At 35.7% G+C, this 27,764-nt stretch overlaps 3 protein-coding genes across 11 annotated transcripts; all 3 read left to right on the plus strand.

The window, feature by feature from the left end:
• Positions 1-66: 66 nt before the first annotated feature.
• Positions 67-11,421, plus strand: LOC18051083 (DNA (cytosine-5)-methyltransferase DRM2). 8 transcript variants are annotated; one of them, XM_024190210.1, is made up of 12 exons: positions 67-376; positions 2,022-2,106; positions 3,826-3,867; positions 3,957-4,091; positions 7,840-7,939; positions 8,020-8,066; positions 8,173-8,272; positions 8,357-8,403; positions 9,314-9,427; positions 9,511-9,610; positions 10,013-10,107; positions 10,206-11,421. In XM_024190210.1, exons 3-12 carry the CDS (start codon positions 3,865-3,867, stop codon positions 11,343-11,345), a joined length of 1,881 nt encoding a protein of 626 aa, XP_024045978.1. In that variant the 5' UTR covers positions 67-376; positions 2,022-2,106; positions 3,826-3,864; the 3' UTR covers positions 11,346-11,421. The 8 variants fall into 8 exon arrangements, with proteins under 8 accessions (XP_024045978.1, XP_024045976.1, XP_024045979.1 ...); XM_024190208.1 differs by having other exon boundaries at positions 2,022-2,066; XM_024190211.1 differs by lacking the exon at positions 2,022-2,106.
• A 3,986-nt stretch (positions 11,422-15,407) lies between these two features.
• LOC18050872 (DEAD-box ATP-dependent RNA helicase 46) lies at positions 15,408-22,340 on the plus strand. Of its 2 annotated transcripts, XM_006446477.2 has the most exons (9): positions 15,408-15,686; positions 16,194-16,544; positions 17,063-17,224; positions 18,014-18,082; positions 18,634-18,903; positions 19,378-19,728; positions 19,936-20,213; positions 20,650-21,000; positions 21,537-22,340. In XM_006446477.2, the coding sequence occupies exons 2-9, from the start codon at positions 16,212-16,214 to the stop codon at positions 21,832-21,834; spliced, it is 2,112 nt and encodes a 703-aa protein (XP_006446540.1). In that variant the 5' UTR covers positions 15,408-15,686; positions 16,194-16,211; the 3' UTR covers positions 21,835-22,340. The 2 variants fall into 2 exon arrangements, with proteins under 2 accessions (XP_006446540.1, XP_024045914.1); XM_024190146.1 differs by lacking the exons at positions 15,408-15,686; positions 16,194-16,544 and adding an exon at positions 18,273-18,465 and having other exon boundaries at positions 17,132-17,224.
• Positions 22,341-23,337: 997 nt separating this feature from the next.
• On the plus strand, positions 23,338-24,695 carry LOC18050873 (zingipain-1). The gene is made up of 2 exons (XM_006446478.2): positions 23,338-23,794; positions 23,936-24,695. The coding sequence occupies exons 1-2, from the start codon at positions 23,338-23,340 to the stop codon at positions 24,517-24,519; spliced, it is 1,041 nt and encodes a 346-aa protein (XP_006446541.1). The 3' UTR covers positions 24,520-24,695.
• Positions 24,696-27,764: the final 3,069 nt, after the last annotated feature.

Genomic DNA, 27,764 nt, shown 5'->3' on the forward strand with positions numbered 1-27,764 from the left:
AAATATTTACTAAATTTGACTAATTTCACTGTTTCTTCTCTTATTGTTGCGCGAGCGCGACAAAACTGAATTAGTAGTTTACGACTCTCAGGCAGTCTCTCTTTCTCTCTCCATCTCTACAAGCATAACCGTTTTCGCTCGCTCTGCAATTTTTCTGCATGCAGATTCTTTTAACAATTTGACTCTTTTTTATTTTTTTTTACAACTAATTTTGTACTCAGAGAAAATATGAAATTCTTTACCAATTTTTAAAAATTCTGTAATTTTTAATTTTTTTTTTCTGAGACGAGGTACATTATTGTTAGTTGTATTGAAGGAAGATTCTGGATCAGTGGAATCTTTTCATTTTTTTCCAAAGCAGGCATTGTTCAAGGAGGTAGCCTTTTATTTCGGCGTAATCTTTTATTTTCAATTTAATTTATATTTGTTTATTTTTGTAAGTTGTGTTTGTGTTTAGAAGGAGAATTAGCTTTTGTTTTATGGTTTTTTTTCTTTAAATAATAATATTGTTCTGTTTGGTTGCCGGAAAACGGCAAAGGGAGATAAAGAAGGAAAGAAGTGTTACGAGATTTTAATTCTTTTTAATTCATTTGTTCTGTTTTGATATTCTTTTGGGAAGTAAACGGATCTAATTTGACCGAGGCTTGCATTTAATTTGTTTTTTCGTTTCTGCAATTCAGTTTTCTTAGAGTCTTAGCAACATAATGAAAGGTTTTTAGGCTCAACAAATCAATGAATCATGTGTAGGTTGTACTGGACTTCTTTCTTATTTAGTGTTCGTTAGGTGTTTGTCAAAGCTTTTTAATTGTAATGCTGTATAATTAGAGCGTTGGTCTTTAGTTTTTCCGAATAAGATGACATCAAATTCACACAATTTTCCAATTCTGTGGACAATTTTCGTAATTGCAGCTTTTGGAGTGTTTTGTTGGACTTGGATATGGAACCAAGAGGGGCTAATGTATTTTTTTTTCTTTTTAAGTTCAATAGGGTCGTAGTTGTTTATATTCTTGGCAAGAAATTGTGAAAAGATTTGTTTTTTTAACGCTGGATGATGATAAAAAATTAAGTAACGCGTCAATCAATTTTAGCTTAATGGTTCATGGGTGAGTGCGCGGGAAAGAATTTTATTTGATATGGGTTAAAACTGATAAAATTCTATGATTTACTTTTTTTTTGGGATGGTATTGAGGGACTGTAAAAGTACGTTCCATTTGCAGAAAGAATGTATGAATGTATGATTGGCATGTTAATTTTTTGTGTGTATTGGAGGTCAGAGATTACATTCCATTTGCCACAGAAAGTCTATTGGAGGTCAAAGATTAATTTGTGTGTATTTGGTCTAATCTAGATATCAATTTTGGTGGGACTGTTATTACATTTTGTTTTTCCCCAATTGAGGTCAATAAATCAATGTACCTGGTTAAAATGTTTGTTAACCTAAGAGACCTTGCCTTTCGTTGTTCAATTGAATGTGTTGGTAGTGCTTTGTAAATGAAATTGGAAACTTTGTGTCTAAAAGAAAAGGTGCATACTATTTGTGAGTCTTATTTTCATCGAGCATGTTAAATTTATTTGAAGTTTGATGTGTCTGAATTTCAAATTGACATGAATTCTACCCAGGAACGATATAGAATCAATACATTTATAGATTAGCTATTAGTGTCTTCTCTTTTTCCTGTGTTTTTTGGAAGAGAATAAACTTGTAACAGATTCAATGATAACTGTCACTTGTGTATTTATTAATATTGGGAACATGGCAGGATCATGATGCCATGTGTTTAAAATTTTTGAAACTTAAAGGTGCTAAGCACATGCTTCCATCTCTTTTATGTTTGGCAAACACTTCCATGTGTGCTTTTTTATTACGGTTCTCTTATTTTTTCTTTACCTTTTTCTCTGTGTTAGATTATGAAAGAGATGGCATAACTGGAATTTTTGTGTAATATTGCTGCTACCATGTTGCATGTAATGTTTCCCTTTCTCCTTCTCTGAGAGAAATACATTTACGCATATCTTTGCAGATTTTGACGTGTTTCCAAACCCTCGGAGTTGTGCATTGACCTCAGGTACACAACCTGACTTAAACATGTGACCTCTGTTTCACAAGTAAACAACACAACCTGACTTAAACATATTACCTCTGTTTCACAAATAAACACCCCTGTTGTGAGGATCATCTATTAAATTAGACAGATAAAGACTATCAAGTAATTTTACAATATACGCAATAATTGAAAAGATGTGCATTAAAATTGTGCATGACTTTCGGTTTCTAAGAAGCTTTGCTTTCCTTCGAAGCTAACATATGACGACTCCTTTAAGCAAGAAACACTGTGCACATTAGTTTTATTGTCATTGAACCATTCAATCTTCTTTTTTGTAGTCTTTAATTTGAATAAATCCCTCCGCATAAATTTCATTTTGAAATCTTGAATTTTCCATCTTTCATTTTGAAGTCTTGAATTTTTCATCTTAATACTATTAAGTAGCTTGATATTAATTTGATTAACACAGTTCAATCCCTTTGAACGCACATATTGTTGATCAAAAGCTATCCAATCCTAACTTCTAACTGAACCTTACCTTCAAAGACACGAAGCCAACCTTGGTGCCACCCAAGCCCAAACCTGTAGGTATACGTAGCCAATATTCCAGACACAGCTTTAGTTTTGAGTTCATTGCAAAGTAAGTTGCAAATCTCTTGCATTAGATTGCAGTAGTGAAGAACAAATGTGTTCCTCGAAGGCATAAGCATGGAGCAAATACACTCACTTCTCGTGAAACCTTCTTTAATTAATTGCGGGGGTCACAAGAAGTAAAGTAAAAGCATTTTGAGGAAACCTTTAGTGCTTGCGGTGGATGGTTATGTTGGAGAGATTTTCTCTTGGATATGTATATTAAAGAATCCTATTAAAAATATGTATATCTAAGAAATAGAGAAGAGGTCTAAATTTGAACTTGATTTCTTTTGTTCTTGTGTGATATTCGGGCTGAAAAGGTGAAAAAAAAAAGAAAATGAGTGTCATAGGCTATCATACCGAATGCTTTAATTTTTTCATTTCAATAAAATTAGGAGGGCATAATTGTCAAACTAATCTGTTTTATGACATTTTAATATGTAAATACTCCTAAGGTATCGAGTGAGCAGTTTCTTTGAACTTTTACCGATGGCATTTCAAGCTTGGGTAACTATGAGTGTTGAATCTGAAAAGAAGTGGGTCAAGAAATTTTATGCATGTGCGGGCACTAATGCATGTTACAGCACTAGCATGCATGTGTTAACACACACAGACACACTACTAAGGCTTTTTGCTGTTGCATATGCAGTACCTGTTAACATCAGTACAAGATAGCAGACATTGGTTGCTGTAAGTCGTGTGGAAACTGATACTGCAGTGACCATTTTATCTAGAGTATTAAGTTATCTTTTAATAATATAAGTAGAGATCTAGATTTTAGTTGTTACCATATTAGTACAATTTCATAGCTTAAGTATTTTTTCATATTCTGCAAGTTTTATCTAACCAATTAAATGGCTTGTATGTGGACATAGGGATGGAAAATGGATAAAATTTGATACTAGTTTCACTTTTATGCTTTCCCTTCCCTTTTATCTATATCTTTCTCTTCTCTTTCCTTTTGTCCTTTCATTCTCTTCTTTATTCTGCTCTACTTTCTCTTTCTTCATGTCTCTGCATGTATTCTAGTTCGGCATCAGCTGCACATTAATTAGAATTTTGATAGTTATGCACTGCTTTCAGTGTTGCTTAACAACTTATCTTGATTTTGGACTCACAATTTTTTTAAAAAAAAATTTGTGAACAGGTTAACCTTTACTTGTGGTGAATTAGAGGTTACAAAGAAATGGTACATCTTCATTTATCTGTTTGTTTCTGATTCCTTTTCTCGTTGTTGTTTGTGTCCATATGTAATTTTTTATATGTAAACTGACATAGGATGAGAATGCTTCTGGTGGAGATAGTGGTGATATTGACTGGAATACTGACGATGAGCTGGAAATTGCAAGTTATGGTTTACCTTCTTCCAGTTTGACAGTTAATGATGGGGAAACTATTGCCGGCTCAACGGAGGTACATTTTGGAAATTTTATTTTTGGTTTCTGCATTAAATCATAAAGCTAGCGGTTAAATCAGAACAAAGGAAATAAAGATGGAATTTTTTTTTAGCACAACCGCGGTGCGTAGGGAAGACATTATGTTTGTCATCATCAAAGAGGTTTTTGGTTATTCTGTCTTATGGCCTATCTGAATGTTACTTGATTCATGAGTTTTTAATTGAGCTACTTTCCAACTGATTAATGAGTTGCCTACTAAGATCTTGTGTGCTTAACCTTCTTGAGATGAAGTTGCTATATACTACCTTATGCATTTAGTAAACATTGCAGTTGGTTGCTTGCTCTTTTTTGTCATGCTGCTACCCTTTTTGATATGGACTAACTTTTGTAGTTTACAATCGCCATATTATAGTTTTCACCGCTTAAGTGGCTTAAGTGACTTTTCAGTCATAGACGCATAATTAATCAATTATTATCTCTCCTCATTTGCTAAGTAGTGGGTGCTAGTTGGTTCAACTGGTAAAATCTTGTGGTGGTACAAGAGACTAAGGTTCGAACACCACTCACATGAATGGGAGGGGATTTGGTTAACATCATGATACTAATTAAAAAATAAAATTGCATCAAGAATTGTTCCCCTTGTGATTGACGCTGCATCAAATGAGCTGAAGGACTACTTGATGCAAAATTGGATATAATCCTGATTTAAAATTTTTAAGGTTTTAACATTTAATCAGATTTTTTTAATTTAGTTTAGACGCAGATTTTTACTTTCCTTTTATTATGATTTTTATTTGCTATTCTGTAGGGAGACTTTAATTTTTCTTATATGCTAGGATTTGATTTCTTTCTTGAGCACTTTGATCTTTATCAATTTCTGAGGACTTGTAACCCTATTTAAAGGGTGCTGTTTTCCTGATTAAGACAGACTATGATGGTGTTTGAAATACAGTTATGATTCTACCTATTGATTTCCTCCCGTATTTCTCTGAGTTTGTCTCCTTTCTCCTTTAATTTCTAGTCTCTCTATTTAATTCTTCTATTGTTTCTTCTGTCTCTTCTAAAGTACTTCCTTTTCTATCTATACTTATCCTTGTGTGATGTCTATCCTATATGAATTGGCATTATAGCTTGGAAAAATGACTGTCCACTGCCACCATTTCTCCATCAGCAATTAACTAGATACCACCATCACTGTTTGACTTCTTTGAGTTAATTAGCTAACCCCATAAACCTATTAGCCATCCGTTCATTGACAACCCCACATGCTGCCACCATTCTCAACCTTTCTTTGCCAAACCTTTCATCACTATTCCATCATCAGTAGACTCCTTGACCTCCAATCTACCACTTGGCATCAACGACTACTGAAGATGACACTCGGTGATGCCTCACGCGCCAGCACTTGCGAGAGATTCTTGAAGGGCTTGAATGTAATTACCCAAGGGGCTAATTAGTAAGTTGGAAAAGTTTGGGGCTGTTTTCAGAATTCTAAATATTTGAGGACTTATTTCAAAGCCTGAGTGCCAAAGTGAGGTATAATTATCCTTTAATTGCTGTTTTATTGTTAAGTTTGTGGTTCTAGTAATTTGCATTAGAATTCATTGTCTTACACCTGGTTTGGATTCCTCCCCCCTCCAATGAGCTTAGGACAACCCAAAATAATATCAGTATACAGGGCTCTACCTTCAAATAGATCTCATAGTTTATAATGATTCAAGCATAAGTTCAAATAGAAAAACTAAAAGTTGCAGTGAATGAAATGTGTAGAATTTGTATTCTTCCATTTTGAATGTTACCCAACATGACAATCCTAGAAATCTCACTGTCTATGGCAGCACTCAAATTTAGCTTTCTCCATAATATCTTGTGCATGTTCTACCAACACGGGTGAAAATGCAAAACCCAGGTTCAGTAAACCTACTTCCTCTAGTTTTAGAGAACCATCTCGGAGTTGTGAATTAGCAAGTTTATCAAGCCATTAGGACGATGTTGATTTAAATGTGAGAATGAGTTGAGTCAAAGAAGAAAGATGATATTAAACCAGAAGATGAACTTGTTGAAAGTATAGTGAGGATGCATATTTAGAGAGTAAGAAGCCTTTGCCAGTTGACAATAGTATTCTTAAACATCAGATTTGAGTTTATTTTATAGGTTGTGAACATTATCTTAAAATGATGCCCTAAACCTAATTGCTTAATTGCTCACTCCATTGAATTTCTAATTAAATGGTTCATTTGGCATCATTGGTCTCTCTGACATATTCTTTGGCCTCTTTTTGTTTTCGGTCTTTCTACAAATGCCTCACAAGTTCTTGCACCTTGAGATCTTACTTGGTTTAAACTATTTGATGTGAAATTTTGTATATGACTAGACCAATTTGTTGCATCCTCTAAGGACTAGATTCGGCATTTTCTAGTTTGTTGGAAAAAGCCACTTGAAATTTTATTCCCCCATCTCGCCAGCTGTCAAGTTTTCTAAGTGGGGGAGAATGAAGCAAAAGAAGATAGTATCCTTATTTAAAACATATAGGGTTTTAATGTTTGATTAGAGTTTTTGTTAATTTAGAGAGATTTTTACCTTTTTTTCCATAAAAGGATATGATTGTAAGGAAAGTAAAGATCTTCCTTTAAACTAACAGAACTAGAGGTGGGCAAATCGGGTTTCGGTTTGGGTTCCAACCTGAATGTTCAACCCAAATGGTTTCAAATTTGTAACTGAATCAAGTTTGGTTCGGTTCGGTTTGGATCACAAATTTGGGTTACGGTAATTCCAAAAATACAATCCAATTTTTGCTTTTTTCCCCCAAAAATATCACAAAATGTAAAATGAAAAAGAACTAAAAGTTAAAATCCCTTTGCATTATCTGGTTGCCTTCAACAATATATTGCCTTCAACAATAGCTAACTAAACTAATTATTACAGCAAAACATCTTCCAATTTCTATTCTTACAAACACAGCACAATCAATTATAAAACACTTATGAAAGGAGTGACGACGATGGCCAAGATCTGTGAAAGACAAGAAGTGAGAGATGATGATGGCAGACCCAAGTGTTCATCTGCTTCGTGACTTCAAGGATGGTAGAGGGAGATGCAGCTGCTTCGCATAGGCAACAAGCTCAACAGTGGCATGGAAGAAGACGGTTGCGGTTGAGTTTGGGAATGAGGGGCTGAGTTTGAGTGAGAGAGAGGAGTTTGAGATAAATTAGGATTGAGATTTGAGGAGATTGAATTATAAATTAGGGATTTCATTTTATTTATTTTTTCCCTACAAACCGATTGGATAATTAATTCGGTTAGGGTTAAATTTGAACTGAATTTTAACCCGATCTGTTTCTAGATTTTAATCTGATCGGTTTATTATTAATAAGGATAATATCATATTCTGCATCACTACCCCTCGTCACTTTTACTGATAGAAGCATAAATCTTTGCTGGTGAAAAGTGAAGAATGTGAATTTTCCCTTTTGACTGTTCTAATTTCCTTTGAGCAATACCCAGCTGATTTTTCTTATCATTCTCCATCAGCATTGTCAGGGTACCATTCCTGTGCTTCTACCCAATTTCCAATGGTAATTTGTTTATCATATTTGCTGTGTAATACTCTCTTCTGTTTACTTTTCAAACATGTTACAATGTACTAGACTAGATAGTGTATAATATTATTCCTGCATGGATGTGTATATGCATTAATCGTAGAAGATAGAGACAAAGCTGTACGTTTTATCACTGATTTTGTAATTACCTTTTATCATCTGAAGGCAAGCTCATCAGCAGGTTCCTCTAGCTCAAAGATGATTGATCATTTTGTAGGGATGGGATTTTCTGAAGAAGTGGTTGCCAAAGCCATTCAGGAAAATGGTATGGCTGCCATCTTCTTGTTAAAGTCTAAGATTTATTTTGAGCGCTTCATTTGAAACCCTCATTTGATTATTATCCAGGGGAGCAAAATACAGACTTGATACTTGAAGCTCTCCTCAAACATTCGGTGAGTTGACGTCCACTTCACAGTTATAAAATGTTCATAACTTGATGGTATACTTTAAAAAAATAACAATTTTCTGTGGTTCTGAATTCCCCTTTATTGATCCTAGGCGAGCTCATCTGCAAGTTCTTCGAAGTCCAAGTTGATTGATCATTTTGTTGGGATGGGCTTCTCTGTGGATATGGTAGCCAAAGCAATCCAGGAAAATGGTAAAGTCAATTTATGGCTTACCTTGTGCATCGATTTATATCTTTGAAAACATCATATATAACCCGGCTTTGCTTAATTGGCAGGGGAGGAAAATACAGATTCAATATTGGAAACTCTCCTCACATACTCTGTGAGTCAATACCTGCCTCATGCCTTCAGTCTGGATTGATTTTTATCTTTTTAGTCACCTTAGTTGTGTTTTTTGAAAGTTGGATGGTAGTTATTGTTTTCTTATTGCTTTACCTTCGTAATGCCCTGTTTGTTGTTCAGTAATGTCAATAGTTTGAGCATGATTAATATCAGAGAATCTCACTGTTTTCAAGGACTATGGGATCTAGGGAAAAGCAGTTATGGATCCTCCTAATATTTGGCTTAAATACTGAAATATCCACAAGTTTTGAATTTCATTAAAACCCTATATGTTTTCAGAAAATTGGAGGTATTATACAGAACATACAAAAAACCCTCATCCTAGAATGATAGGAAAAGTTTAGCACCTTTAAAAAAGGCCGTCTTATCAGACACGTAAATTGTTACAAATTAACATCATTATGTCATTAACCTCATATGGAGTGTATTTAAACTAAAAATTAGGGGGTCAATTATATTTGTGCTTAACAAAATAATGGGATCTTTTTTCCCTCTCCCTTCCTGTAAGAGTCAGCTGGTCATAATTCCTAATAAATTTCCACTTTTAATAGAATCCTTTTTCTTAGTTTCTCTTCTAAAATTAATGTTGTGAATTTTATACTTTGCCTAAAAATCTGTTCAAGATTGTACGGTCAATGCCGTTTTGGTTGGGTTGGCAATTCATGTTCATGACAAGGCAGGGGTATAACTACATGATTCATATAATTAAATGTGTCAAAAGTCCAAACACAAACAACATGATAATTAGATGGGTGATTTAAATCACGTTTTCAGTTGTTCAATAAATGTGACGTGTTCGTGTTTTGAGATGAAGACATAATTTTGAAAAATACTCCCCTGAACTTCTTATCCCATTTATTTGTTTTCCGTGCTCTTTTATTATCTTGCAGGCTCTTGGGCAATCTCCTCAAGCAGAGCAACACATCAATTCTGATCAAAACTCTCCCGAATTGGATGGTAGCTTTCTTGATGGTTTCTCGGATACTGATAGTTTTGAAGGCGAGGTAGTTATTCCTTTAATTCGACTTGGTGGAAGTTTGTTCAATTTTTTGTCACCATATGCGTAACTCTTTTTTTAATTTTTCAGGAAATCACGAATCCCGATCCTGACAAGGAGGAGAAACTCGTGTCCTTGGCGAGCATGGGATATTCAGTGCAAGAGGCTTCAATAGCCATGGAGAGATGTGGTGTGCATTCCAAATACTGTGACTCATTGTGTAAATATTGTTGATGAAATCAATATCACTGAGAAAGAGGTTTCAGTGTTTCAATCAGAACAGAGAAGATTGCACCGAATATTTCTGCAATATAAATTTTAGTGCCACTTTGACTCTCCCCTCCTTTTCATGTTGCTAACAATTCGCCGAAGGCTCTTTAAGTTTCTGTGTTAGAAGTCAATTTTTTGCTTGTATGTTATCTTTTAATTGGTTTCTTTCTTTGTTGAGTTATGCAACTCAGATATTACTGTACCATAGGTGTTGATAGTACTCATTTTCCTGCAAAGCATCATTGATCCTTTATTTGTTATAATGTGTGGTTGTGTGGTTTCTAGTTTCTTATCTTTATTGTTACCTCTTCAAACATTGCAGGGCCAAACACCTCTATTGCAGAGTTGACAGATTTTATATGTGCCGCTCAAATGGCAAAGGCTGCTGATGCACTTCTGGCGGAAATAGAAGATAAGGTAATTGTCTTCCCCATTTTATGATTATTATGTCCTGCTATTTCTTTTTATATTGCATTCAGGAAACTAAAATGAGGGGTTTCCCATCCTTTTTACAGCCGAGGCCTAAGCCATCCAATGGTTATCATAAACATAAGAAGAGAAGAATGTTGGACTATGAGAAGCCGCCTGTTGATGAACCCATTCGCCTCCCAAATCCTATGATTGGGTTTGGGGTACCCAGTAATCCAGATGTTATTGTCCATCGATCTCTCCCAGAAGCTGCTGCTGGACCTCCATATTTCTATTATGAGAATGTGGCACTTGCTCCCAAAGGTGTGTGGGACACTATCTCAAGGTTTTTGTATGATGTGGAGCCAGAATTTGTGGACTCGAAGTATTTTTGTGCTGCTGCAAGGAAGAGGGGGTATGTGCACAATCTGCCAATCAAAAACAGACATCATCTCGTTCCGCTTCCTCCACAGAACATATATGAAGCACTGCCCTTGTCAAGGAAATGGTGGCCTTCGTGGGACACAAGGAGCCATTTAAATTGCTTGCAAACTTGTATTGCTAGTGCCAAACTGACAGAGAGGATCCGTAAGGCACTTGAAGAATGTGATGGTGAGCCAGAGCCACCTCATCATGTCCAAAAATTTGTAATGGACGAATGCCGGAAGTGGAACCTGGTTTGGGTGGGTAGGAATAAACTGGCACCACTTGAGCCAGATGAGGTGGAAATGCTTTTGGGTTTCCCAAAGAACCACACGAGGGGAGGGGGAATCAGTAGGACAGATCGATATAAGTCCCTTGGGAACTCATTTCAGGTTGACACAGTGGCTTACCACCTGTCAGTCCTAAAAGAAATGTACCCTGATGGCATTAATGTCCTTTCTCTTTTCTCTGGGATTGGTGGTGCAGAAGTTGCCTTACATCGGCTTGGCGTCCGGATGAAGAATGTTGTTTCCGTTGATATCTCTGAGGTCAACAGGAACATTGTCCGGAGTTGGTGGGAGCAAACCAACCAGAAGGGGACTTTGATTGACTTTGCCGATGTTCAACAGCTTGATGCCAACCGAATAGAGCAGATGATCAATGCATTTGGTGGATTTGATCTTGTTATCGGTGGGAGTCCTTGTAACAATCTTGCTGGTAGCAATAGGCACAGCCGTGATGGACTCGAGGGCAAAGACTCCTCACTGTTCTATGATTACTTTCGTATTCTGGACTTGGTGAAGAATATGATGCAGAGAAACTAGTATTATTATTATTATTATTATTATTATTTTGTATTTGTGAATAATTTGCGGATATTAGCTTAGCTGATTAAACCAATCCTTTAATTATCCTTTGTTTAACATTTTATTGGAAGAGGCATCAGAAGTTGATTCCAATTTCCTATGATCGTATTTGTGATGTTAATTTTTGATCAAGGCTGTAGCCAAGTGCTAAAAGCATCAAAAGGGCCAAGGCCTTGAAATCATTTCAACGTTTCCGAAAGTTAGGCAAGAGCAGCGAAAATTAATAGTCAATTTGACTGACTCTGCTAAAGAAGTAAAAGCCGGAAGCACTGTCAACCCTTTTCTCATGAAATTGATTTAACAAAAACAAGCTTTAGTATTCATCAAATGTTAAACATAAAATTAGTGACATTTTAGTAGCTGCATCCATGTGCATAGCATAATTCGTGCTAAAATATATTTATTGTCAATTGTGCGTTTGTGCTTGAAATATGAGGAAAGCCCAATACCTTAAGGGTGCGTTTGGTACACTGTATTGTATTATTTTAATGCATGTGTATTGTATTATGCTGTATTGTATTAGTACTGTATTATAATAATATTGTACAATGTTTGGTGTTCCACTGTACTGTATTAATTTTTAATTATACTATGTTTGGTGTTACACTGTACTGTATTAATTTTTTGTGATTAATTTATATTATATATTTATAAAATAATATTTATTAATACTTAGAAATATATTAAATATAGAAGTTTTAAATTTTAAAACTTTTACATTAATTTCTTGTATTATAAATGTACAAAAGAATTATAATTATTCATAAAACATATGTAAACTAACAAATTCTAAAATTTTCGGTGACATAATATTTTCTTTTTTAGCATTTCCCAAATATATATCCTTTGAAATAACGATTGAATCACATAATTTAATCAAATAACTTTTAAAAAATTATCACAATATAAATAAAGAATAAAACATACATTTAATAAGAATGAATGACAAAACAATTAATATATAATTTGCTTGTTTAATAAAACAAACGGTAAAATAAATTCTATAAAAAAATTGGTAAAATAAAATTATAAAATAATAAACACAAGTTGTGTCTATGCATTGACACGTCATCCTTATCTCTTTATCTCCCTCTTTTACAGGACAAAATCTTCAATCTTCAACCTTCAACCCTCTTTAATTTCTTCCCTGTTCTTTTCTTCCTCTGTTTCTTTTTTCTCCCCTTGTTATCATTCCACAATTTTTTTTTTCGGTTCTTTGCATCCTTCATTTATTTATTTATTTATTTTGTCGATAAATCATTTTTCCTCCCTTTAAATCCTTTTCTTCCGAAGAAGAAAAGAAAAAAAGCAAAAAAGAATAAGTAACACTGTCACAAGGATCTGATTTTTCTTTTTTATCTTTTTAAAAAATGGCTTTTATAATTTAAAATACTCAAGTTATGGATAAAGGCAAAAATGCTAATATGAATTTGTTGTGATATCGTGCAGTGGCTGCGGACCCGCGGCATAGAGATGTTGGAGTAGGGGTGCCGCGCGGGAGAACTTGACGGCATTGACAGCATCGAGTACTCAAAGTGGCTGTTGCCGTGCTAGTGTCGGTGATAAATGTTATGGCTGAGCCGGTGTCGGCGATAGATTGGGTTTTGAGAAGAGAATGGAAGCAAAGAGAAGATGCGTTCTGTGGCTTAATCGTGTTTTGAAGAAGAAAAAATATTACTCTTTTTTTTTTCCTCTCTTTATAAGCAATCACGCGTAAACCCGATACCCCCCACGGGTTTAGTTAATGCGGCTTTAACTGTATAACAACAGTAATGTTATGCGGTATAATACGAAATCAGTTTTTAGCCAAACATAGGGTTGTATTAATTTAATGCTATGCGGGATGGTAGTGCTGTGTAATGCTGGATGCCAAACGCATCCTAAAAAAATTTTGGGAGCAAAAACAATGACAAGAGTTTGCTATTGAACATAGAATTAGCCAGTATTGGGCTCAGAAGAAAACTAGGCGCAAACTATATTCCAGTTTCATTTGTTTTTACTTTTGCAAGTGTTATTCAATTTCACTTTGCTCCCCCCAAAAACAAAAATCAATTCTTTGGATATTTTAACTTAATTTTTTGACTTAAAATTTTGATACAAATTTTTAACAATTGATTTCAAGTGATATAATGACAGATTTTTGAGAGTTAAAAGTAGTATTTAATGGTAATTATTTATTTATTATTGGATTTATTGAAATCAAAGTCTCCAGGTTTGTGTCAAAATTTTAAGTCGAAATTTTAAGTTGAAATATCTCCATCAATTTCAAAATATATTTTTTTAATTTTTCTTATCATAGTCTTTTTTTTTTTTTTTAAATGAGTAATGATAGATCTATAAATTTACATACAAACTTGTTTGTATAAACAAATGTAACATAATTCGATTGGTTGAATTTAATACTTTTTAGTTCATATGATGTAATTTTATTATCATATATTTTTATCTAAATGATAAATTTATACCATGTCAGTATGTACATTATGTATTTGTAAAAGAAACTCCTTTTAATATGGATTAGAAAAACACATAGGCAGGCCCACCCGCCCGATTTCATTCGGGTTCACTATTGAATCCTCCCTGCACTCGGATCTCCCGATAATCAGATTCCATGTCGGCCTCAACCTCCAGCGAACTGCTCTTGATCCCTCCAATTCACATTTAAAAAAAAAAAAATTAAAATAGAAATGACTGAAATTCTGTACTTAAAAACTACTTCGGCCACGGGATTGTTATTTACTTTTGGCCAATTCAGAGATTTCTCTCGCAAAATCATGGACTGCTGAAGCGCCAGTAATCTTCAATTTTATTTTTTTTGGTGTCTGCTGCGGTGCTTGGTTGCTTACGTGTCTGTTTTTGATGGGATATTGACATTTGATTCTTGGTGAAGCCGGGGGGGCGCCAGTATTCTCAGGACTTGGAAGATTTCTATATTCGACGCTTGTATCTTCGGATTCAGGTGTCTGATGCCGTAATTGGATTGAATTGTGAATGATAAGTTCTTTCATTTTGATTTTTTAGAGAGATTGCAGTTAGACTTGGTGGTCGGTTAAAAAAAAAAACTTGGATGAACTACTAATTATGTTAAATTTCATAACGAGAAGTCTTATACTTACAATGTTGAGTGCAAGGGTTCGAGTCTCTATAAGAGTATTATAGAGGTTAGTTTCAATTTTTTTTTAATTATCAACTAATTGGGTGGAGACAGTCTCTCTCTTACGAAATGTGAGTGGAGTAGCATCACTCGAATATTAGAGAGGGTTTAAAATATTTGAGTAAGTGCTTCAGTGAGTTAATGTATGTCGGTGATCCCAGTTGTTTAATACAATTATAAATATTGTAATTATAATGTTTGATGTAATATCAGTAATAATCTGTGTATAACAGAATTCAAAAAAAAATTATGTAAAATTTCATGATATATGGTTTGGTTTATTGACGACGTGGAAAAGATGATTAGTCACCTTATAAATTAGAAATAAGAGAATAATATAAATCAAAGCTCGATAAAATTGTATTACACGATTTGACGAGTTTTATGATGTGTTTTTGATTTACCATAAATCCGACGAATAATGGAACTCCAAATGAAAGAGAAGTAATATTTTGTTTTACTTGCAACTATTTTTAATTTATTTAACGACCAGAAATTAAAATCTAAGGATAAGTGGGCGCCCGCGTTGGAGAAATATTCTCTCTCTATAAATATGTGTATATTAACACGGAAGTAACATTCAATTTCACTTATTAATTCACAAATAACATAACCTTTGAAAAGAAATTTGAATTTTTACATATTTATATTTTATTAAAGACCATTCAGCTCAGCCACGCTGATAATCCCAAATATTTTGAAACTGAAATCATGAACTATTGAACCATGCACATATTGCCAAATTGAACACAAGAGAAATTGATAAAATTACACAAATTAAGTAATAAAGAGATTATTTTACTTAAAAAGGAAAAAAGGCACGCAGCTAGGCAGGCGAGGTTGGCTGATATTTTCTCTCAGACCCTGGACCTAACCGTGGTTAGGTGAAAAGAAAGTCTAACCACTCAGAGTCAGAGGCACCGGCTCGTCGCCTTCCTTCATTTTAATTTTTGCCACTCTATAAATATCCACGCGTATTCGGACTCTTACTCTTCTCCCAGCTCTTTCTCTCTCTACGAGCTTCTTACAAATATATATAAAAAGAGAGAGAGAGAGAGAGAGAAGAAAAAGGAATCAAAATTAGCAACCTCCTTGTAACAATCCGAGTGTTTCTCGCTGTCTCTCTCACGAAACGGCATCGTCAGGTACGATCTATAATCCAAACTTCACTTTTTTAATTCTTCAGATCTGAATGCTTTTTTTTTTCTTTTGAAATTAATTAGATTACGTACTTCCTTTCGTGATTGAAGGGAGTATAGAAATTAGGGTTTATATATCTGAGCGCGATTTACTTACATGGTTTACAACTGTTTGTTTGCTCAGAAAAAAAAAGGTGAGGAAATTTTGTAGATTTACGTTGCATGTTGATTTCTCAATGAAACGATTCGCTTTTTTGAGAATTTGATGCTGCTTTTTAGGGTAGCACAGGCCATATTTTGATTTTTTTGAGCTGAGTACACACACACGCGCGCGTCTGCCTGCGTAGAATTTGTAACTAATTACTATTCTAAGCTTGAGTGTACTCGATTATTGGGTTTGTTGAAACCGGTTCTCGTGGGTTTCAGGTCTTTACTTCCAGCGCATATGATTAATCATTCCTTACCGTTTTGCATTATCCTGGAACTCACATCTTTTGATTTGAGTGGTTGTAGGATAATAGAACTTCCTACATGGCGATGGCTGCTACTGCAACTGCTACTTCTGCTAGCGTAAGATATGCTCCAGAGGATCCAACTCTTCCCAAACCATGGAAAGGCCTGGTTGATGGTAGAACTGGGTATCTTTACTTTTGGAATCCCGAGACAAATGTCACTCAGTATGAGAGACCTGCAATGATGGCTCCACCCAAGTCCTCTTCAGTACCCGTAAGCTCTTCAGTTCAGGTTCAACAATTTTCTCAAGGACAACGGCATGGATATAGTCCTGAAAATGAAGATAATAGGTACGGTGGCAGAGACACGAATGCTGGTTCAAAACTTGAGGCAGTCACAAGGGGAAATCAGGTAGATGCTTTACTTGTTTTTGGAATTGTTACTTCGACATTCAGTTGTATATTGTTTCTAACATACAAGAGTCTTCCCATTTCACACGATAATTGCGGTGTGTTTTGCACATGAATTCTGACGATATTGGAAGTCATAGTTACTAAATATTTGATTGTAGGTAGTCATTACACTCTTATCTAACTAGGAGATTTGAGTTGTCTTTTCTTGTTGATTCTGGCTTGCAAAATGTAGGTAAACTTTTTTGGACACTTTGCGTTAAACTTTACTGTATTCCAATTTAAATTTAAAAGGGACATGGACAGCTAAAATGGAAAAAGAAAGGGTAGATAGACTTGTTAATGCGACAATTGTTGTAGCCTAGTGAAGCAGCACGGTCAATGAAACCCAAGAATAGTAGTAATAATAATATCTGTGTGTGTGTGTCTGTGCTTGTGTGTAAAGCTGGAGTTTTCACTTAAAACTTTAATTTTTCTAATTTCTTTAAAGTAATGCCTCTATGTCCTTTTTTTCCAAAGAGTGCAAGAGGTGGACCAGTTCAATCTCATAACATACCAAATGGTACGGCAAGTGTGGGAGTGGGACAAGGGGGATCGTCCACAAGAGGACATGGATCGTCAGTGGGAGGAATCAGTATATCTTCTGAGGCTTATCGTCGGCGACATGAAGTAACTGTATCAGTGAGTATATATAAACTCCACGCATATTATTAATTGCATTATGTTGTTTGGTATGAATTTCATGGAAGTTAATGGCTTGGGTGCTCTCTCTACTTCCAATCTTCTCAGTGTTGATCTGTAATTCTTCTGTCTTTCTGTCTTTCTGTCTCTCCCTCTCTGTTTATTGGACCTATTTTGCAAAATAATTTAACATGATTATCTTCTATGGAGGCATCAGCATCTGGTTTGATTAGGGTTGGCAAAATGTCGGGCTCGGCTCTAGCATGTCTTTGGTCCTGCCAAAAAGCCCTAATTTTGCATTCTACATTTTTTTTAAAATTTTGTTTCATTATGTCTTACAAATTTAAATTTATAATTTATAAAATTTTGTTTTTTGTTGGTTGTGGCTTTTAAAGTTCGGTTTATGGGATTTAAAACTATAAATATATGTTGTGGGTGGGTTAAATATATGTGAAAAGGTGTATTTTAATGGAAATAATTTATAGTTTTTTAATTCTTAAGCACTTCTCGGGCTTTCGGGCCGGGCTTGTACTATTTAGGTGAAGTCCAGGCCCAGCCCCAATATGTATAAATTGGCCGGGAATACCGGGCCTCAGGTTAGGCGGGCTTTCTCTGCCATCCTAAGGTTTGATGAGTTTGATAAGTTACCTCCTGATGTTCTTGGGCTTTGTTCTTTTGGTTCACATTACCCATTTCAATGGGTTTCAGTTTTTTGCATTGCTCAATCTATTGCTCGGCTTGTCTGTTCCCTGATACACGATCATGGCTTTTTTGCTTCTTATTTTTCAGGGTGATGAAGTGCCCCCTCCTTTTATGTCCTTTGAAGCAACTGGCTTTCCTCCTGAACTTCTTAGAGAGGTATGAGCTTCTGCTATTCTTCTGTTCTTTTATCTTTACGCAATCCTGGATACCAGTGGCATGGGATTTTTGTAAGTAAGCTAAACATGAAAACTGAGAGTTTCTTGTGCTAAATTTTGTAATTGCTGGAGGTCCAAAGTTGAGCTTCAGACTCATGTTGATTCTTTTGCCATCTGTACTTTTGTCGCAGGTGCGATATTTGCTCCTCGGAGGAGCTAATGTCGTACGCTGTGCTGCCCTCTATGGGGGGCCTTGCATATAATTTGGAGCGCCCTTATATGGTGGACCAATTAATGGAAGGGCTTTCCGAATCACCCAAGTTCATGGCTAGGACTGCTGTTGGTGATGATTTAGTCTACCACTCGGTCCAAACGGAAGAAGAGGTCTCCTCCTGCTCCAGCTTGCATCAGCAAGCATTGGTCGGCTGCTTATGGAGGATGATGCTTCTTCTGGCATTAACCATTTCACTATTAATACAAAAAGAAACCAATCAAAACTGTTGAGGCCAGTGCCTCTGCTCACAGTGGTTATTGGATTTGTGCTTTTTCCAGGTACACAATGCTGGATTCTCTTCCCCAACTCCAATTCAGGCACAGTCATGGCCGATTGCTTTGCAAAGTAGAGATATAGTGGCCATTGCAAAGACTGGATCTGGGAAAACATTGGGATATCTACTTCCGGGCTTTATTCATCTTAAGCGCTGCCGTAATGACCCTCGATTGGGTCCAACGGTCTTGGTATTGTCACCGACAAGGGAGTTGGCAACTCAGATACAAGATGAAGCTGTGAAATTTGGGAAGTCGTCAAGAATATCTTGCACCGTATGTTGCTTTTAATATGAATGCATATCTATATGTAGACGTGCTAGTAAATGTGTGCGTGTCCAGGAAGTGGATCTTCTTTTGTTATTTGCATTTTCCGCTCTGACCCTGGTAGTTTCTCTTTATATCTCTTCTGATGCATATCCAAACCTGGTACAGAGGGATATGCAGTTTTGTAGATGTTAAAAGTTTGTAATCTTGGTTTTCAAAAGCTCTGCCTCAGTTAGTTTGTAATTAAAATATGCAATATCAATGTTTTTCTGGGGATGGACAGTTTCTCGGTCAAATTTTTATTCACAATATGTTGTCTTCTGGAAGTAATGCTTTTTACATGCATTTTAGGTTCTTTTAGTTCTCATGACTTATGTTGAGTTTTTTAATTTCTGTGTTATGGGGCTTTTTTGATAAAATTAGTGATATTTTTATATGGAGCTTGGTCGTTTTGCTGATGCTAGTGATTCCTTTTTCGTTAAGTGTTTATATGGAGGAGCACCAAAGGGTCCTCAGTTGAAAGATATTGACAGAGGAGTGGATATTGTGGTTGCAACTCCTGGCCGATTAAATGATATTCTTGAGATGAGGAGAATCAGCCTTAATCAAGTTTCTTACCTTGTACTGGATGAGGCTGATCGCATGTTAGACATGGGTTTTGAACCTCAAATACGAAAGATTGTGAAGGAGGTACCGGCTCGTCGCCAGACCCTCATGTACACGGCAACATGGCCTAGGGAGGTTCGGAAAATTGCTGCAGATCTGTTGGTGAATCCTGTTCAAGTTAACATTGGCAATGTTGATGAACTTGCAGCAAACAAGGCCATCACACAGGTTTTAACTTTATTCGTGTCTAAGTTCAAACTGGCTGTGGACATAGTTATATTTATAAAACTCTTTAGATGCTTGAAATGTCCTTCTTCCCTTGTTAATTTTGGGGCTTTCCATTTTTTCTTTTGGGGGGTGGTGTGAAGGATATTTCTGGGTTTGGCAATTGTTGTTATAAATGTTTATTGATTTATGTATCTTTGCTTTTTGTAGCATATTGAAGTATTGGCGCCCATGGAAAAACACAGAAGATTGGAGCAGATATTGCGTTCTCAGGAACCGGGATCAAAAATAATTGTTTTTTGTTCAACAAAAAAGATGTGTGATCAACTTGCGCGCAATCTGACTCGTCCGTTTGGGGCTGCCGCCATTCATGGAGACAAATCTCAAAGTGAAAGGGATTATGTGCTGAATCAATTTCGCGCAGGGAGGTCTCCAGTGCTTGTGGCTACTGATGTTGCTGCTCGAGGATTGGATATTAAAGACATCAGGTTGGGGGCTGTACTTACTATAGTTTTATATATTTATCAGTGCTACCAACCCCACTGTTGTAGAAGTGAATTAATTTCATGTAATGATATATATACATGCAATCTGCATGATGAGAGTAAATGATATACTTTTTAGCAAATTAATTATATGTCCATGTTTGAGTAAAAGATGGAATTTCTAATTCTAATTGTTTCCTCAAAATCTTTTGGATAACATATCGTAGAAGGAAAAAATATCATATTTGAGGTGTCTGAAGGCAGAATGAATTTTCATTTTGCTGAAGTATAATTCTGGCAGATACGATATTTGATACCATTAAGTGTCTGGTATGCAACCCTATATGATTGTTTATGCAATCTCAATTGCTTAAATGTCCCATTTTGTTCATCTGGCTACTTCTGGATTATCGATTTACTCTTTTAACTTGTGTGACAGAGTGGTTGTCAACTATGACTTCCCCACTGGAGTGGAGGACTATGTCCACAGAATTGGGAGAACTGGCAGGGCTGGAGCCACAGGAGTGGCTTATACATTTTTTGGTGATCAGGATTCCAGGTATGCTTCAGATCTTATCAAACTTTTGGAAGGTGCAAAGCAGCAAGTTCCCCGTGAACTTCGTGATATGGCCTCACGTGGTGGAGGGATGGGAAGGCCTAGACGCTGGGCTCCTACTTCTAGTGGCCGTGATGGGGGCCGTGGTGGACGTAACGATTCGGGTTATGGTGGAAGGGGTGGACGGGGATTTTCTGGCTCATCTAATAGAGGTGACCATGATTCACGTGACAGGTACGAAGGCAATATCTAGTGATGTATGTTTTGTATATTTTCTTGCTGGTGTCTGGATTTCTTGAGAAAAGCATAAGATTCCCATACACAGCTGTAGGGGATTTGAATTTCGAAGATGTTTTGTTGTATTTTACGCTTGCAATCGTCAGTGAAATTTAAATTTATTTCTCGAGTACTTCTCATAATCTTAATTTGGGAATATGGAGCAAATACATGTCTTGGAATGACAAAAGATTCACTTGAGCCAAAGCTTAGGAAGAATTACTTCACCCTTCCATTTTTATTTGGATACTTAAATATGCGTTCTGATTTTATCTTCTACTTCTCTGTCGTGTTAATATCATAGCTGCCATGGTTTTTTAAAAGTTCGTGTGGGAAAAGGCATAAATAAAGTGTCTGGGGTTGACATATATTAGGAGTGTTGTGGTACCTTGTTGTGTTATGGCCTTTGTATGTGAAAATGTATTATATTTTTATTCCATTTTAAACTTGCATCATTGTATGTTACAAGTCATCCTTTTGTTTTCTATTGACAGGGCTCGTTATAATGATGGTCATAGGGGTCGTAGTAGCAGTCGAAGCCCTGACAGAGCACCATCTGGACGTGGACGCTCCCCTGTGCGCAGCTTCCACCAGGCAATGATGGAGAGGGGTCGGTCATCTCCGCCACCCCAACACAAGAGTCCTTTTCGCGAGAGGTCGCGATCCCCTCTTGGTGGGAGGAGAAATTTTGGGAATTCATTTGAAGATCAACTGGGATTGAGAAGATCAAGTGGTGGACGTGATGATGGATATGGGGACGAAGAGGAGGAAGGCATGATTCGTCCTGAATGATTATGAAGGAATAGTGTCAATCAGTAGATGAGAACCCCCATGGTTCTTAATTTACGCCATAAGGGGGTTTTTCTTGAAGTTGTGACATATTTTCTGTTTATTTTTGGTGTTTTGGTATTTTTTGGAGCTGGAGTAGGGGGCATTCCAGGAGGAATGAGTGCAAAAGAATGGCAGATGACTTTTGGAGGATTTTTCCCATGCTAGAGACTTGGTTGGGATGTTCTTCAAGTTCCCGACATTTATTGATAGTTTTTTATATTTTCTGTTCTTGGTAGATGAAGAATACAGGCAATTTGGATGTGTAGTAATATAATCCAGATAGAGGAACGAGTATTTCTGATATTTTGGCGCTGTAATGTGGCAACTTGCTTGGTTATAGTTATCACACTAATATAGTAGAATGGTCTAATTCATTGTTGTATGAAACATTTTTATGTGGAGTTGATGACGAAATGGCGTTTAAGATGCTGAAAATCATCTATTTTAATCTTCTTACGTTATATCTATGTTGAACATCAAGAAGCTGGGGTTGATCTTCTTTGTTTATTTATTTAACCTTCTACTCCTATAATTTTTACTCCATCTGATTCGTATGGTTAAATTAGTTACAGCTTTCCTTGTTTGTAGACAAAGCTAATTCGGAATTGTCTTTAGTTTCATGGTTTAACTTGTATCCATTTACTTCATATTGGCCTCGAGTTCACTCATGGAAATATAACCATCCCCAAATCTCTCACGTCAATCGCATGATCCTCTTATCCTTTCCCATTCTTATTTACTCAAGGTGCGCGGGGAAGCGGAAATAAAGAAAACTCAATTTGTACTCCTCTAAGTTGTGGGCTATAATGCTCAATTTGAAAAACAAATAAAGGAAAAACACACATACTCACAAATGTAATAATATGGAGATTGGTTTTCCATTTTTATAAGCCATAACATATTTATGATTTTTATTGTATTTTCTTGCAATTATGCCTTCATTAATTCGAATTGTATATTATGCTATAATACTCTTGATGCATCTTGGAATTAAGCATTCCTTCATGCTGACCTTATTAGTATTGTGGCTTTTGTGAGACATGGGCCCTCCGTCCAAATGTGAACGAATAAAACTATCGAATCAAGTAATACACAAGTTTCCACGACGCGGCATGACTTAAGCTCATAACTCTTTTGTAACATGGCTGATGAACGAGCTGTCATAGATAGCGCCATAAGGCCATGGCGTCGCGAAGCGGCAATCTCCTAGCTAGTAAAGTAGCAATAATCACGGTGATTAACTGATGCTAATTAGCTAATTTGATTGAAAGTCGTGAAGTATGGGGCACGAACGATCGACCAACGCAATGCATACGTCTTGGATGCATTAGGGACACCAAATGTGATCCATATATATGCTAGCCAGTACTATATATAGAGCAACAATGTGTGCCTCGAGTATTCGCAAATTACTAACAAATTAGTAATATACCAAAAAAGGGAGGGAAAAAAAAAACAGCAACCATGGTTTTAAAATTTGAGAAAAGCTTTATCATTCCCATGTTTGTGATCATCAGTTTGGTGATCACTTGTGCATCACAAGTGGTGTCCGGCCGGTCGATGCATGAACCGTCCATCGTTGCGAAACACGAACAGTGGATGGCTCAGCATGGACGCACTTACAAGGACGAGCTAGAGAAGGCAATGCGTCTTAAGATATTCAAGCAAAACCTTGAATACATTGAGAAAGCCAACAAGGAGGGGAATCGGACGTACAAGTTGGGCACCAATGAATTTTCAGACTTAACTAACGAGGAGTTTCGTGCTTCATATACAGGATACAACAGGCCAGTACCAAGCCTAAGCCGCCAGTCATCACGGCCATCCACCTTCAAGTACCAAAACGTGACTGATGTTCCGACTAGCATCGACTGGAGGAAGAAAGGAGCTGTCACTCATATAAAGAACCAAGGCAATTGTGGTAATTAATTATTATATATATATTGATGAAGTGATGCTGCAGATTGTTTGTAGCTGTCACGTCATGTACAACAAATTAACCTAGAATATTATATAATATTATTCTTCGTCGTCTAACGTAACATGCAATATTATTTTGCAGGATCCTGTTGGGCATTTTCAGCTGTGGCGGCGGTGGAAGGGATCACTCAGATTACTGGTGGGAAACTGATTGAACTTTCGGAGCAGCAGTTGGTAGACTGCTCAACAGACAACAATGGATGCAGTGGGGGTCTTATGGATAAAGCCTTTGAGTATATTATAGAAAACAAGGGCCTTGCCACAGAAGCGGACTATCCGTACCAGCAAGAGCAAGGAACCTGTGACGAACAGAAAGAGAAAGCTGCTGCTGCTACAATCGGTAAATATGAAGATTTACCGAAAGGTGATGAGCATGCCTTACTCCAGGCCGTAACCAAGCAGCCAGTATCAGTCTGTGTTGAAGCGAGCGGACAAGCCTTCCGTTTTTACGAAAGAGGTGTGCTTAACGCAGAATGCGGGAATAACTGTGATCATGGTGTCGCTGTTGTTGGGTTTGGAACTGCTGAAGAAGAAGATGGAGCCAATTACTGGTTAATTAAGAATTCGTGGGGGGAGACTTGGGGTGAGTCCGGCTACATAAGGATTCTCAGAGATGAAGGTCTCTGTGGCATTGCCACTGAGGCTTCCTATCCAGTTGCAATGTGACTTCTATAATTTTATTAGCCTCCTCTTCATAGCAGTATCAATGAGGTTGTGCTATCCTACATTTGGAAATAATTTAATCTTGTTGGAGTCTTAAATAGTTTTGGAGTATTGATGATATCTTCATCAACTTCAAACCCGCTGATGTATTAGCTAGCCACTGAAAGCTGATATTTATCTATTGTGCGGTTAATTTTCTATATTTCTTAATGTTTGTAATGGAATTAATGCCAGTATACTTGGTGTCTTCTATAATTAATGTTAAATCTCTTGTTTAAATATAATCTTGATCTTCGCCACAATTACTTTATTACAATTTAAGCAATAAATTAATTATATTACTTATTTATCAAATTCCTATTGGTAAATTTAAAGGTTTTCTTTTAAACAAAAGTATTTTTGGAGAAAATTGAGCAAAATGCCGGCTCCAATTGTTAATTTGGAGAAATTAATTGGAACCCGCTCGTGTTTTAAAACACATTCACACTCCTCACGGCATGTATTGACCGTGAAGCTTAAGTACTGTTTTGAGAATATGAATGAAGTAAAATAACATATATGCATATCCTCGATGAGCAACAACTTCATTTTCTTCTGAGCATTTATTCTTCTCATATGCATCACTCTCAATTTAGTGAATGTTATAATGATGGAAATGAGTTTCGCTACAAGATCAAAAGAGAAATTTTGTAGTATACAAATGGCTCAAATTAAGTTAAATTTCATGGTAACCATAAAAGATTTTAGTTATTAGAACCAAAGAGAAAATTCATAGTTACGCATACCACTCGAATTAGGTTGATGTATATTTTGCAACTCAATCGATAAAAGCTTGTGACATTAGAGTAGATTTTTTACATCAGTTTTGATAATGTTTATACAAGTACCGTTAATAAATATTTCTTCTCTTTGCGGAGGTTCACTTAAAAAAAATGAGAGGTTTTATATTACTATATGTTTATGCCATTGTCAATGTTTATTTTATTTTATTATTTGTGACTGTAAATATTACTATATGTTTATGCCATTGTCAATGTTTATTTTATTTTATTATTTGTGACTGTAAATCTCACACACATAAAATTAACATACAAATTATTTTATTTCATTCATATTCCAAAGTTTTATGACCACTAAGGGTAAATTTTGTGAATCATATATCTATTAGATAAGAAATTCTAGAATTTCTCCTATTAGATTATGTGACACCGCTGATCCCACTATGAGACCTATTACTCTATCATTCAGGCATACAAACTGAACACACTCAAGTAGCATTATGGGCTCAAAAAAAAAATATTATGTGTGTGTGTGTGTGTGTGTGTGTGTGTGTGTAGACACACATACAGACACATACTATTTTGTATCGTTTACGTAGATACGTATACATATAAATATGTTCTCTGTGTATGTGCATACTATTATGTGACACCGGCAATCTCACTATGGGACTCACTGCTATATTTTTTGACAGAATATGTAAATTGGGCATGCCAACTCAACACGCCAAAGTGGTATGACTGGCATAAAAAATAGATTCTCGGTGTATATGCATACCTATGAACACAAATACGTATATAAACATACATACGATTATGTATCATTGAAGGATATATATATATATCCATATAAATAGATTTTTGACTAGAACAAGGGCTATGTTAGAGAGAGAGAGAGACAACCCTATTTTTTAAGGTATTTCACGAATATCAACCAAATATTAATATTTCTTAATTATGATGTAAATTTGAGATTTGAAATTATATCTCTTGTACCACTTTAAACAAATTTACAATTAAACCAACTACCATCCATAATCCATTCTAAACTATAACCATGCATGATTCTTAAGAGAATGTTTATTCATTAAAATTTTTAATACTAATAACTTTCTTTCCTTCAAAATTTCAGATACTACTTTGAAGTCCATGATTATTTCTTTCTGTCTTTTTCCTAAACTTTTCATTCATTGGCTTATTGCAATCTTTATCATTTAGTTGGTTATGGTTATCCTCTTTGAAGTCATTAGTTTTCTAAAATCAGTATAAAATTATTGATAAAATAGAAAGAAAATGAAAGTCATTTCCATCTAACTAGGCGTGTAATAAGAAAAATGTTAACCTTATTATGTGGCTCCAATTGGAGTTGAGTAAAGTCCAAATGGTCTTCATTCAGGCATGAGACCTATTGCTCTATCATTCAGGCATACAAACTGAACACCCTCAAGTAGTATTATGGGCTCAAAAAAAAAAAATTTGTGTGTATAGACACACATACAGACACATACTATTATGTATCGTTGACGTAGATATACATACATATAAATATATTCTCTGTGTATGTGCATACTATTATGTGACACCGGTAATCTCACTATGGGACTCACTGCTATATTTTTTTACAGAATATGTAAATTGGGCATGCCAACTCAACACGCCAAAGTGGTATGACTGGCAAAAAAAATTGATTGTCTGTGTATATGCATACCTATGCACACAAATACGTATATATACATACAATCTATTATATATCATACTATTTTATATATATATATATATATATATATATATATATATTTGTTACTGTGCACTTAAAACCCCGCTACAGTGAACAGTGCAGTTTGCCAGTTGTTACTGTGCACTTAAAATCCCGCTACAGTGAACAGTTTAAAGATTTTGTATATAAACCGAGAGGAAGACTTAGACTCCTCAGGTTTTTCATTTCTCTTCTTCTCTTCCTTCTCTCTAAAAAATCTCTCTCTCTCTCTAAAGCCCGAAGAGTTCAAAGAAATTTTCTGTTTACACAATAGTTCTATCACAAGAGCTTTGGGTGATCAGACTAGTTCTTTATCTTCAATCTTCCCGTCTTTCAATCTTCCCTTCTGGAAAGATTTGAAAATTTGTAAAGACCAGAAAGCAAAAATGTATGTTTAAATTTCAGTTCTTTAAATTTTTAAAGTTCAATGTAATTTACATTTTCGCAATTTACTTTAAAGCATTTACTTTTCTGCAATTTAATTTTATGCACATTTAAATTTCAGCAATTTATTTTAAAGCATTTTCTTTTTCAAAGCATGCTTGCAGACTGATCTGTATCAGATCTGCCATATAAATTCTACATTCCTCTGAGGCAAAGAGACCAGATCTCGATCCTCAGTTGTAAATCTTCTTTTCTCCCTCCATTCCTTCAGAGCACCATTTCCGGGATCCGGATCTGGTACTGTGTATGTACCCAAGCCCTTAAAAGAA

Source organism: Citrus clementina, unplaced genomic scaffold (assembly GCF_000493195.1).
Source record: "Citrus clementina cultivar Clemenules unplaced genomic scaffold, Citrus_clementina_v1.0 scaffold_2, whole genome shotgun sequence".
Lineage (NCBI taxonomy): Eukaryota > Viridiplantae > Streptophyta > Magnoliopsida > Sapindales > Rutaceae > Citrus > Citrus x clementina.

What these genes read in the sequence shown, in the direction of transcription:
- LOC18051083 (XM_024190210.1), top strand. An exon ending in AAACTCTCCTCACATACTCT is followed by an intron (nt 8,404 to 9,313) that starts GTGAGTCAATAC and finishes ATTATCTTGCAG; the next exon opens with GCTCTTGGGCAATCTCCTCA. An exon ending in TGGCGGAAATAGAAGATAAG is followed by an intron (nt 10,108 to 10,205) that starts GTAATTGTCTTC and finishes TCCTTTTTACAG; the next exon opens with CCGAGGCCTAAGCCATCCAA.
- LOC18050872 (XM_006446477.2), top strand. Translation starts at nt 16,212, where the DNA reads ATGGCGATGGCTGCTACTGCAACTGCTACTTCTGCTAGCGTAAGATAT. An exon ending in CGTCAAGAATATCTTGCACC is followed by an intron (nt 18,904 to 19,377) that starts GTATGTTGCTTT and finishes TTTTTCGTTAAG; the next exon opens with TGTTTATATGGAGGAGCACC. An exon ending in CAAACAAGGCCATCACACAG is followed by an intron (nt 19,729 to 19,935) that starts GTTTTAACTTTA and finishes TGCTTTTTGTAG; the next exon opens with CATATTGAAGTATTGGCGCC.
- LOC18050873 (XM_006446478.2), top strand. Translation starts at nt 23,338, where the DNA reads ATGGTTTTAAAATTTGAGAAAAGCTTTATCATTCCCATGTTTGTGATC. An exon ending in AAAGAACCAAGGCAATTGTG is followed by an intron (nt 23,795 to 23,935) that starts GTAATTAATTAT and finishes ATTATTTTGCAG; the next exon opens with GATCCTGTTGGGCATTTTCA.